The 13020-nt window shown below is 52.2% G+C and overlaps 1 protein-coding gene and 1 pseudogene across 3 annotated transcripts in view; both read right to left on the bottom strand.

Annotated features, from left to right (window-relative positions):
• Positions 1 to 13020, bottom strand: part of LOC308611519 (centrosomal protein of 78 kDa-like) — a 739857-nt pseudogene that overhangs the window by 204150 nt on the left and 522687 nt on the right. The window lies entirely within an intron of this gene.
• LOC308611524 (BCL-6 corepressor-like) lies at positions 1491 to 11299 on the bottom strand. Of its 2 annotated transcripts, XM_081260264.1 has the most exons (5): positions 11036 to 11299; positions 9104 to 9493; positions 7743 to 7929; positions 2129 to 2374; positions 1491 to 1673 (listed from the first exon to the last, which is right to left on the bottom strand). In XM_081260264.1, the coding sequence occupies exons 3-5, from the start codon at positions 7918 to 7920 to the stop codon at positions 1582 to 1584; spliced, it is 516 nt and encodes a 171-aa protein (XP_081116390.1). In that variant the 5' UTR covers positions 7921 to 7929; positions 9104 to 9493; positions 11036 to 11299; the 3' UTR covers positions 1491 to 1581. The 2 variants fall into 2 exon arrangements, 1 of the variants encoding a protein (XP_081116390.1); XR_014014936.1 differs by lacking the exons at positions 1491 to 1673; positions 2129 to 2374; positions 7743 to 7929; positions 9104 to 9493 and adding an exon at positions 9538 to 9669.

The raw sequence follows: 13020 nt of genomic DNA, 5'->3' as shown, positions 1-13020 counted from the left end.
GGCTCTGAGACCCGCCCCCCATCCCCAGCCAGTGTGTCCCCCACCCAAGGAGCAGCAGCCAGCGGATCCTGATCCGGGGCACCCACAAGGATGTTCATCTCGTAGCCAAGCCGGGAGGCCTGCTGTAGGAGGGTCTCGCCCGCATTCTTATTGACAATAAGTCTCCGCGCTTCCGGTGGCATCGGGCGGGACTGGGTGGTCTCTGGAGGGGAGCTTGAGCATGTCAGCTGCGAGGCCTGGGAAGCAGGTAACAATTGCTGCAAACAGTCCAAGGGCTTCTGGTCCTGATTGGCCGGCGAAAGATCATAGTCGGAACTGGGCTCAGGCCGCTTTCAAAATCTCCGGACGGTCACCTATCACGAAACCAGGCAGCGCACACATTTCAGGCTGTCCTTCCACCACCCGGCTGGTTCGCCTCCTCCCTGAGTTACAAAGCTGAGTGGAGGAAAGCACTTTTCCTCCTCTCTGTCTGGGGGAGGCGGGGCGCGAGGAAGGGGTTGCATTTTTACTCGCTGGAAACTTCACCACCACCCAGGAGACAGGTCCCCTAGGAAGGGGCAGGGACGTTTTGGGGGGAGGGGTTCAGGAAAAGGAAAGCTTTGTCCCCAGAAGCAGAGAAGTAGGCAGGCGGGATGTGCCTGCATGGGCCCGGGGGGCGGGGGAGAGCCAGGGGCAAGAGGTACCTTGCCATCCGCATTGTCCACCTAGGAGTCCCCTGGCAGCGGCAAGCCCCACCTGGGCTCCTGAGGGATCAAATGCTTGGTTTTGCACGGTCGCTTCGCGGATGGTTTCTCGCTGTTGTCGGTGTATTGCTGCGGCAGGGGCGAAGGCTGCCGATCCATTTCTTCGTCCATGCACAGCACATCTGTCAGGGGGAGAAGCAGCGGGCGTTACACAGTTGTAGCCGGTGAGGAAAGAAAAGCCCATTGTTAGCACTGATCGTTGGAGCAGCTTCAGTTTTTAAAGATATACCAATTATGTTTTCAAAGCACTAATATTTTAATCATCCCACATTCAACCGGCAAATAGGCTAACCCACGAAACGCCAAATGGCAAGTCGCTTCAAAGGGCCGCAAGAGAGGGCAGAAGCCAGCCCTTCGTGCGCTCCCGTCCCCACCCGTGGGGGGCCTGGGTGCTTGGGACAGGGCAACTGGGGACAGCATGAGGCTGGAATGAGGGCACTGACAAGCGCCCGGGGTCACCCAAGACTTCCCTTCCTGCCCAGCCGCGGGCTGGGTGATGAGGAGCAGCCCAGGAAGTCGAGCTCCCGCCTCACTGTCCATTCCATAAGGAAGTGTGCAGGTTGAAAGGACCTCATGAAGAAAACTCCCCGCTTGCCACACGCTACTCTTGTCAACTTGGATGGCCCTCAGGTCCCCTCCAGGGCCGTTTCCCACAGAGGGCGGGTGATCCAACCTCCAGGAGCACCCCCCGCCCCGTGCGTACCTTGTTCATTGTCACTGCATTTAAGGGACTCCTCCAACTAGCTGCTGTTGCTTTTGGCCTCTGCCCTTTTCCTGCCAGGTTTCTCTTCGGAGATGCTATTGCCCTGGGGGGTGACCGCAGGCTGAACCGCCTGGGTCACTTCCTTCCTGCCCTGCCGGCCAGGTTTGCTCTCTGCTCCCGACGTTCTCTAAGGTGCAGCAAGCGGCGCTGCTTTCTGGGATGGAGCCCTGTTAATTCAATGCACACCTCAGGTTGGTCAGCTCACTATAATGTGGCTCTTCTAAGTGGTTAGAGGAACTGTTTGTCATTTCCCTCTCAGGCCAGTCAGCTAATGGAGAAATAACTACAAATTAATGAAGAAGCCCCCCGGGGCGGGGGTGGTAGTGCGGGGAACAAACTGTCTTACACATCACTAACAGGGGTGGGGGAGGGGAGGGGTGTGGTCACTGTGTTGGCTGGAACTTGTCACCAAGTCTCGGGAGGGGGCCTATTTGCCTTTGGCCACCTTTGGGCTCCAGCCCCGGCAACTGGCTTTGGGGGGGTGGGGGGTGGGATGGGGGTGGGGGGTGGGGAGGTGTGAGTGGCTCCCCCCAGGGATCCAGGGTGGGACTGGAACTTTCCACTGCTCCGCTCCAGGACTTCCGTAGGGTGCCCTGCGGGCCCGAAGCCAAACCGAGCTCACCTTTGGAGACCCGTCTCCGCTTGGCTTTCAGCAGAGAGTCCTCCGGGAGCACAGTGGTCTCAGTGTGGTTCCTATCGCCAGAGACCTTGCACTTTCTGTTCAGCCGGAGGGTGGGGCTGCGTGACGCGTCCGGGGCCGCCTGGTTGGCGGGGGACTCTCTGGGGGGCTCCGTGTCCATGTCCTCAGGAAGATCACTGTCTTCTGGGGCTTCAAAGCGGTCAGGTTTGCTTCCATCAAAACACTCCCCTAGGGGAGGGGAGACAACCCGGAAAGGAGGGAACAAAGGTCACCAGGAGCAGGCAGGACCCCCATGCCCAAGGCAATCTGCTACCAACAGACCACCCCCCTTTGGAGACCAGGGGCCTCACACGCCGGAAGCACAAAACCCTCAGAAAGACGTCCCAAAGGAAGGACAGCTGAACACAACCAGCAAAGAAAGCAGAAAATGAGGCGCGTAGCCCACTCACAATCCATCCTTCAAGGGTCAAGGTGAGGCATCTACACCATCCGTCTATAGGCATGTGAGATCACTCCCTAACTGCTTAACTCTCCAAGGTGGCTTACTTTTAAAGGGGGGGTGAGTGACCTCACAGTAAGATCCAACCAATCAGGGAGCTACAAATGACTATGGAAACAGCTGCTAGTAAACAAAAAAGGCTGATGTCATCAAGAGACCAAATAGCCCCCATCTGCCATCTACACAGACATAGCACCAATGTTCACTTGGGTCAGCAGGGGCGAGGGTGAAGAAAAAGGGTAGGGAAAGAATGGTGGGAGGCTGGGAAGCTGGGGAGACCAAGGCAAGAGGAGCCTGGCAAAGGGAAAGGAAAGGCTTCCTGGTGCACACACAAGGGTCAAGGGCAATTTCAAAGAACTCAACCAGATTGCTACAAGTCCGTCTGTCCTCTTTCCACACCCGTGGGGGGAAAAGCATTTCACTGCCATCGAGGGGCTGCTCCTAGTTCCTGTCTAGGAAGAAGGCCCTCAGTGACACCAGTCACCCACCTGGCACGTCTCCACGCCTTCCTTCCCAGGCAGCAAGCATCTAAGGACATTTCAAAGACAAGACTCCAACCCCCTTCATGGGGGGTGGGGGGCAGGGCTGAACTGCTCACACCCCAGCTCTGCCTGTGTAGCTCCTGCCCCCCTGCTCAATCTAGCGTCCACTTGGGGCTTTTCCTCCAATCACCCCAGCCTAACATCACTCCTCACTTTTGCTCTAGCCAAAGAAACAGTTCAACTGCTTTGCTAGTCACATTGTTTCTAACACACAAATAATTCCATAATGATCACTGTGCTGGTAAAGAGTTCCCCGAAGATGACCCTGTGTCCATCACCGGCCGGGGGTGGGGGTGGGTGTATGAGTTTCGTATTTCGTTAACACCTGAGCTAAGCTCCCACAGCCCGTTTTTCTAGATGAAATCATGGACACACCCCTCACATGCTGCTCGCATTCCTCCTCCTCTCCCTAGACCACTTCAAGTATCACTCCCACTTCGGCCCAGCCGGCTGGTCCCCTGATCAGCCTCTCTTGGGGGCATTCCCAGCATTTAATGGCAGCCAGTTGTGGGGATGAACCTCACCCTGGCCTGGGCTAGCCTGACCTGTGTTCTCAATGGTGGAACACACTTAGCTTTTCTCCAAGGGTATCCCAAGGTGGGAGAGATCCCCATCTACTCTTGCTGGAATGGTGGAATCACCCCAACCGCGAGGGTCTCCTGTCATGGCAGCAGGAGAAACCCCAAACTCCTGGCCTGTGCTTACAGGTGATGCAGCCCAGGCTACCGCAGGCCCGGTGAAGACGGCGTGCTGCAACTCTCACTCCGGCTGCTCTGTGACCCTCTTAAACACTCGGGCAGGAATGGCGCCGCTTTACAACTTGGCCCCCTTCACTTGTAAAGTGGGAATGTTATTGCTAGCCTCCCTCCAGGGTGGGCTTCATAATCACGGGCCGGGCTCAGCACAGAGAAAGGCTGGAAAAATCCCTTTAACCAAAAGATGCCAAGACTTTCAGACCAGCCTGAATCTCAGGCCTGAAATGTAGGAAATTTTAAGAGGTGAGCCCTGCTGGTTACACCATTGGACTTCTCTGGTCCAATCAGCCTTCCCTAAAAGCTCCGTGGGAGGGGATCCATGGAGAAATGGAAGGGTTACCTTAAGAACCCCCATGTCCAATTTGAAAGTTTCTTTTTCCAAACTAGGTCCATCCACCCATCCCCCAACCCCGGAGCCTTTTAGGGCAAAGACCTCAATTCCCCTCAGCTAAGGCCCCCCAAGACCTTACGCTAGTGTGACCTTACCCAGGCCAGTAATAACCCTGAAGGACACCCACCCCGACTGCCCAAGATGCCCATGGCCACCAGCTATGGGGTAGAGGCTCCGTGTCACTTGGAGCTTCTCAAAGACTGTTCTAACCACGACCCACAGGAGGATGACCCTTGAGGGCAAAGGAGTTGGGGAGATAAATAGATACACGGGGATCCTAACCATCAGGCTTTGCCATCATTGCTACTTTTGGCCCTTCTAAAAGTGGGAAGCCATGTGCCCTTGGTCACCCAGTCTAAGCAAGATGTGAACGTGGTCCCTGCAGCATGGTCCTATGACTCACAGCACATATATCCCAAATTCATTATGGTTGTACCATAGCATCACCTCACAGAAGCATCACCACAGCAACATTTACAAGTCACTGTGGCAGCAAAGCACCCTCCCCACTGTTGAGCCATGCCCAGTGAGGCCTAAACAATGTGAGAGGGTTCTGAGTCGCTGCAAGGCTCCCCAAGATTAAAATCCCCTTCTCCGTAGCTTAACTATAATAGCACCTGCAGTGAGGGCTAACCTTGTTCAAAGTTACACCCGCTACACAAGGAGTGCAGGGGATCTCTGTTCCAAAGTAGTTTACAAACGTGCAGGTGCTCAGCTGGAAGAGAAGTTCCCTGAGCAAAGAAGTTTCATGAAGCCCCTCGACTGAGGCTTCCTCCAGCTCCTGGCCAGGCACTGCCACTGAGCAGGTCCTAGGCCTGTCCCAGCCAAGTGGCTGGCAAGGGAGATGGTTACTCCAAGTTTGAGAAGGAAGGGACCAATGCCTCCTTGCCCCGCCCCATCTTCAAATGCCACTGAGCGTTCCTAGTGATGAACTTCCAAGTCTGAGGAACCTTCAAACTCATTTGGTGAACTTCCAAAATAAAAATTTCACTCAGCCACCCATGTGATCATAAAGAATAAATGAGTATCTCGGCCACTGTGTTTTCAAGTTAATTTCTTTTTTAAACAAGCCCCTAGCAACAAGATGCACCCGCACCAGGAAAACCAGGGCCGCGCAAACAGCACCCACCACCTTAGAAGCTACTGGGCCCTCCATGGGTAGGGGCTGCCTCAGAAGGGGGAAGGCATCTTGAAGGCATCCTGGACCCTCTCTGGGACCCCTGCCCGCCCCAAATCCCCGCCCCAGCTCCCATGTGCTCACAGCTCAGCTCTCGGCCACACCGACACCCATGAGAAGCACCTGAGCCCATATCAGCTCAAGACGTGATGGCCCAAGAACAAGAAGGCCCGTTCATATCCAGCTGAATGGAATGAACACCTGCTGGGCCTTGGACGTGGAGGCCGCAGTAAGAAAAGTGGCCCCTTCAGGTGACCTTTCCTGACCAGCTATTTACAAACCCCACGTCTCTACAAGACAGAGGGTGGGTGGGGAACCCACCTCCATTGCCCCAACCTTTCAAACGCAGCCCCTCACCTTCCCCAACCGTTCTCCTGACCTCCCATGGTGGCCATTCATGGCTCACTGGGCCACGTCCCGGGTGCTCCAGGAAGAGACCCGTCGGTCGGTCTGAGATTGGAGGCAGGCGGTGGGGGGAGGGGGCTTTCGGAATCATCTGGGGCTCAGGCCCTGCTCCCCATCAGCCACACCGAGTTCTCGTTTCCACGCTCAGCAGGAAAGACTGGGAAGGACGCACACAAACGTCTCTGGGAAGAAGGGCGGGTGAGGCCACTGAGACGTGAAGGGCAGCGGCCACCCTGGGTTTGGCCACGTTGCTGGAGAAAAGGGCAAAAAGACTCGAGGCCGGTTAACTGCCCGCTCCCTTCCTCCAGCCTCCCTCACCATCCACCCAGAAGAGGCAGATCCCATCCTCAGAAAAGTGCAGCCCCGTGAACTTGGCCTTGCCCACTTTTATCACATCTCTCGGAGAAACTTCCCCAGGAGCTGAGTTATGAGGCCACTCAGGAGGGTAAGGGCTGCGTGTCAGCTGTGAGCACAGGCAAGGAGGGAGGCCTTCTTGCTGCTTCACTCCAGGGTGGCCTGGACCCTCCGTTTTTCATTCCAATCCCGAGGGGGAGGAGCTCGGAATCGTCTACTCCAGGCACATCAAGAGCCCCATCCCTCGGGTAAGGCCGCCACTGACTAGCCCCAGAAATCCCCTTCTACGGGAGCCACGTGGGACAGACCAGTCCCAGTGTGGCTTACCCAGAACCGTGGCCACAGGCCTTTGTCTGACCCCAAAGATGAGCTGGGGGAGGGCAGTGCTCCAAGCAGCAGAGAGAAGCACACGCTGTGGCTGACCACAATTTTCCCGAACTGCATCAGGCACCCACGACCTAAGCGTGCGGGCGAACGCCGACCCTATGACTGGGTCCAAGGGCCTGGGCCTCCCAAACGTGCCCACCACCCCCGACTGTCCCGTCTCAGGAGGATTGCACGCCCACCCTGTCCTCGACGTTCACCGAGGTGCCCTCACTCACCATCACCGGTGAGGTTTCTGGGGTCCGGAGCAGGCTGCAGGCCACAGGCCACCAGCACGCACACTGAAGAAAGCGGGAGAAAGACCTCCACTTGCTGCCAACGCATCTCATTCGCCCAGGAAGTCTCGAGGGCAAAGCCCGAAGTCAACCCCAGTGGGGGAGCAGCCGATGGGACCGCAGAGTGTGACTCGAGGCCAACACGAGCTTTCTCTCCAGTGCGGCCTCCAGAACAGAACACACCCGTCTGGTGGGAAGACACCCTCGTTGATCCCACGCCCTTGGAGCGTGGTGTCAGCTCCTCATGACTGCAAACGAGCCTCCACAGAACACAATGATGCTCATCTCTCCGGGGCCTTCATCAGCCCTCATCGCACTTGAACGAAACCTCTGCCTCTGGAGGGAGAATCCGAGTACTCTCCACTCCCTCCCACAGGAGACTGTCACTCTGGAGGGTCTGGCTCTGGCTGCAAGTGTCATTCCACTGCTACCAAAAACCCGTGTCCGTACCTGCTACACAACAGAACACATACCTGCTACGCCGGAGGTCCTGCACTGCCATTCCTCTGCTCTACTGTATCAGACTATTACTAACTACAGGACTAGCATTGCTCCGGAAAAAGGAGACGCGTGCCAGGAAACAGCATTTAATAGGGGCTTCACTCCTGGATGCCGCAACGCTCAAAAGGACAACCAGCCTTGCAATCCACAGCTGGGAAGGGTGGCCAGAGCAGCCCGTTCTCCGAACAGCCAGCACCCAGACGCTGGGCCGTCGGAAGCGTACTGCTTCCTCTCACCTCCCTCGGCACTGGGAGCGGAACCGCCCCGTTCCCACCGACGTGGTACCACACGCGAGCCGCCTGGGTTCACTTACATCTCTCACTGTCGTTCTGGTCGGCAATGGCCTCCTCCCGGGCGACCGACTTTGGCTTTTTGTCCTGACTTCCTTTCAGCCTTTCCCAGTCAGTGGGGCTGAATTTGTGCACCTCAGAGTCTTTGGTCGTGGGGTGGCCACCTTCTCGCTCTTTCATCTCCAACTCTGAGAAGTGCATCACTGCACGCTACAAAGAGAACGGAGATGGAAAAAAGACACACCTTACCACCAAAGCTATTTCACTGCCCTTACCTTAAAGGAAGGTATCTTCAAAGAAAAGTTTGCCCCAAACCAACCACAATTTATGATACAACTGAGATATTTTAAAATTGAACGATAAAAATGTAAGAGTGTCTATGTGTAACTAGTCACACACTCTTTATTCGTAAAGCCATACGTACGTAGAGATATATGTGGTGTGTATGTATAGCCATACATACACTGTGGCATAGAGACAGACATTCTCTTTCGGAGGTAAATAAAACAAAACAAAAACACAACGCAAAGAAAGCGAAACAAAAACACAACAGAAAAGAAAACAAATGCACAATGAATAAAGATGACCATGGCCCACAAACTTCCCTTTGTATATTTGGAAATGAAATTTAACTCAAAAGGTTTATGGAAGATTCTAGTAATAAAAATTTGAAGAACTGACCTCACAGTAAGCAGCGGGTAGACATAAAATACTGTCCTCTTGTAATCCTTCCACCTATGTAATTAAAATGGGCACTCAATGGATCATTTAGATAACTTCATCCATTTTTATAAGCATAAACCAATTTTTTTCTTAACATTGCAAAACAATTTGGCTTTATTTGTCTTTTAATTAAAAGTAAAATATCTTAAGGAAATTCCTATACAACATCTATCATTCACTAGCAAGTTAAATACATACTCTATCCCTTTAAGCAAGGTTGGTGTTTTTGTTTTGTTCGTTTGTTTTTTTGGTGGAAAAAAAAAATTGCACGAATCTCACAGACATGCGGCCGCTACACACCTCCACCAAGTATCACGTAAGGCATTCTAAGCAGCGCTTTTAGGTATATTTGTTAACATACAGTAACGGCAGAGAAATCAAAGCGATTGATAGGTAAATGTCTTTTAGACATCCTTCGCAATAATTAAAACTTCCGTTATCAGCATTCGAGTGGAGTTTGCTTAAAATCTACAGAATAACTTCAAGTATCCACTTACGTCCCCTTACTGGACACATTTCAAACATTTCAATTATCCTAAGCTTCATTAACCAAATCAGCCCGGTGTCCTGCCCTATCATACCCCCGGCCCCCTCCTCTTCACACATTAAAAAAACCTGACAACTGGTCAGGCTCCTGAAATTCGGGGGTGGGGGGGCTCACCTGCAATGCCCGCTGCTCCCGGTCGAGCTGACTGGAGTCTGCGTACAGTCCGGTAGCGACACACTTGAACCAGTCACCCACGTAACCAGCGGAGTTGGCGATTCTCTTTGCCAGCTTAGATGGCTTCGGGTTCAGAACTTTGCCATCGGTTGATCCTGCCTCGTCAGCTCCGTCTTTCGTGTAGGTGGGGGTGACGTCCACACTCGGTGGGGCACTGCCCACGCAAAACGGTTTGGGATCCTCTTGGGTTTTCCCGAAAGTGACCGCAGAGCCGTCGCTCCCCAGGGTCGGCTGCAGGAATGGAGTCGAGACCGGCGTCGCCAGGTTCTCCTTGTTGGTTACCGCTGGAACATTCTCCTTGCTGAAGCCGGAAACTGGCTGGCCCGGAGCCTGTTTGAAAGTATAGGCTTCGTCGAAGTCACTGATGCGTCCCAACTCCTCTCTCAGGGCAATGAAATCCCGGTGTGGCTGTAGGGCCACATTTTACTTTTTTATTTTTAATATACGTTCACATGTTTCCAGAAAGGATCCAAGGTGGCCCATAACGTAAGGACACACAATATTAGCTTTAAAAAAACATGAAAAAAAAAAAAAAAAGGAAATCATGATCCTGGAAATGGGTTGCATCCTTTTCAGGGGTGAGAATAACAGAATGAGTGAGCCAAAGATTTGGGAAAGGATGTCACATTTCCAAATGTCCAAATCTTAAAATTGCACCAAGTGGGAATGTAGCTGTGGCAGTATTAACCTGAGAGAGCTCTATGATCGTTGTCTTTACTCATCACTTGGTTGCAAGGTTATAAATGACAGGGTAAGTGAAGGAGGGCAAGTAGACAGATAAGAGTCATTTCCTGATTCTCAAAAGAAGGGGCATCACCTAGGGAAGGGCACTCCAAAATCCTACAGGAATCATCTGGATATACTAAATTTCCTAGGTGGCAAAAGTATCTCATTTGACCCTAGCAGCCAGACGGAACTTAGAAAAGCAGTGAAAAGCTACTCAACTGAATGCAAGTCATATGACTAGGAGCACGTCAGTGAAAAGTTCAAGGGAAGATGCTGTGGAAGAGCAGTTCACCTTGTGGTTGAGGGTCCTCAGATCGTGCAATGGGAGGGGCAGCACCTGCTCTGTCTCACAGGGACCCTCCAATCTCTAAACTCATCTTTCCTGGGAAGCTGAATTCAAAGAGTCAATTTAAAAAAAAGATAGGGCTTCCCTGGTGGCGCAGTGGTTGAGAGTCCGCCTGCCGATGCAAGGGACACGGGTTCGTGCCCCGGTCCGGGAAGATCCCACATGCCGCGGAGCGGCTGGGCCCGTGAGCCATGGCCACCGAGCCTGCGCGTCCGGAGCCTGTGCTCCGCAATGGGAGAGGCCACAACAGTGAGAGGCCCGCGTACCACAATAAATTAATTAATTAATTAATTAATTTAAAAAAGATAAAAGTCTCTAGTAGAGAAATTTTATCAGAGCCTAGTATTAAGAGCTGTAGAGCCACAAGTTTCCCACGATACAGCCTTAGCAGAGGCTGTTAAGGCAGTGACAGAAAATTTGTACCGAGGGAAATAGCAGAAGAGTTTGCCTACATACAATTCACGAAAAGGATCCCTGCACTTGGCCTGAAGGAAATCAGCAAAATTTGTAACAGCTTGTGTATTTGTATGCGGGATTGAGAATGAATTTCATTTTTTAATTTCTCTGAATTATCACGTAAGATTCAGAAGATGCTCTCTCTGCCTAGAAGCCACCCCACTGGGATAACTATGCCTACGGAGTGCCTTTGCCTATGACTCCTACTTGCTAACAGACTGACAGCCTGGTCCCAGGGCCTGGTCGCTGCTCCCAGTGCAATGGTGGATATGGTGTCAACGGTTGCAAAATCAAAGCCTCTTACATCCTCTCCATGCCTCTGTCCCACCCCCAACCCCACTCACCACTGATGTTCAGGAAGGGGAAGGTGTCCTGGATGGGAACGTGGTGCTGTGACTGGTCCAGCTCATCTTCCTCATCTTCTTCATCCACACCATTATCTTTCTCATCCCAAGGAGCAGATCCAGTGGATCCTACCCGAGAAACACACACACACACACACACACACAAAGGTCAAAAGTGAGGCGCTCACGTTGCACTGTCATCCCTGCAGCTGACCCACTGTTCAAGCTAGGCACTGCCAGCACAGAGGTTCCTTGGGTTCAGTGTGCACCCTCAATGCCAAAGAGTGGGAACCAAGGGTGTTCACCCCACTCCCAGCTCCTCCTACGGAGCCCCAGTTCAAGCTCTCATCCCCTCCCCTATCCAGGAGCTGCAGACCCTACTCCCTTCTCCTAGAAATCTTTTAATTCCTACTCTAAACCCCTTTCTACACATTCGCATCCCTTCTAAGGACCCAAGGAGCACGGCTTCTCTCCTTTATAAGCTTACTGTGAAGACAGACCCTTCCCTCATGGCAGAGCCTCACTAGATTCACTGGAGGTCAAGTCTAAATTATCTGGCTCTTAGTCGGAACTGGCTAAACATTGAGTAAATATAGGGATCAGGTGGTATTCTCCTAGGAAAAAATACCATACAAATTAAATGATCACTTACCCATCATTTATAAAGAGAACTTAATAGCCTTCATAATGTCATGGCAATTGATTCTTACAACAGCCTTTGAAATACGCAGGAAAGATGAGAACCCAGATTTTATAGTGGAAGAAGCTGAGGCTCAAAACGTTGAATGACTTGATTCAATGTCCCACAAGTAGTGAAATGGAAAGACCGAGGTTTATAACTCAGACCTTCTAAATTTTAAGCCCTCCTTCTTCTAAACTACCTGGCCTCTCTTCTCAGTGTTGAGTCCCAAGAGAAGTTATTTTTTATAGAACTCAATACTCCCTCTTCTTTCTAATGCTTTACTGTTCCACTGGGTGGGCAGGAAGACTGTGCTGAGTTTATATCTTTTGTTCTCTGGGTTCTTTCTAGGGACAGCATTTCTTGCTTTATTTACCAGTCTTCAACTTTGTAAGCGAGGCGACTTTCAAGTCCACTATCCCTTTAAGGGTCCAGCCCGGAACCTGGCACACTGTCCACCTTCTCCCCAGCAGCTGGGGCCTCACCTGGGTTAATGATAGAGCCCTGGGGCTGGGAGATGTCACACACTTGATATATCTTCACTGGGTTCATGGGCACCTCCTTGGTGCCGTCGTACATCAGGTTGAATTCCCTGCTCTTGTTGAGCGCACAGCGGAGCTGGGCCTTCCATTTAGCTGGGTCGGGGTCGTCCACCCCTTCCTGGTACTTCCCCTGTCTCCACAGCCCAGGCCTGAGGGATAGGAAACTGCAGTGAGTGCCTGCTTGTTGCCCAGAAACACTGGAAAGTGTGCCCGCCCTCCCTCGTACAGACACAGATACACACAGCCCTGCCTGACCGCCCCATCACCCCAACTCCAATTTACAGAGACTGCAGCAGAAAACACCATGTTGGGGACCAGGCAAGGCAGGGCCTGAGAGAAACTAAGCCAAATGCAAATACAGTATTTTAAAAAGAGGAGCCTCATCTCAAGTGCTTGTGCCAGCATCATCTGTCAAGACTACAATGGCCTTAATGAAGGGTTGAAAATAAAGAAAAATCTGGAACACGTATACACCAAAATACTAATGGTAACTTTTGGATAGCAAGACTTCAGGTAATTTTGTTTTGTTTTGTTTGCCTTATTTGTTTTTCACATGAATTGCTTATATAATAAGAAGAGAAAGGGAGGTGGCGTATGATATGAAGAATTTAGGCTTGCTGTTCCCTCTCCCTTCAGTCTTTAATCTGATGCACAAATAACTGTTGAAACCAAGTACCTTTAGGAGTAGCAGCCCATAGGAGGGCAGGAAGCACGCTCTGGGGGTTCAGCTGGCCTCAGTGCGAGGCTGAGGGCCTCAAGTCCTA

Source organism: Mesoplodon bidens (assembly GCF_964165515.1).
Source record: "Mesoplodon bidens genome assembly, contig: HAP1_SCAFFOLD_120, whole genome shotgun sequence".
NCBI lineage: Eukaryota > Metazoa > Chordata > Mammalia > Artiodactyla > Ziphiidae > Mesoplodon > Mesoplodon bidens.
Note: the sequence above shows the minus strand (reverse complement) of the source record. Positions and strands in the feature narration are given on the sequence as shown.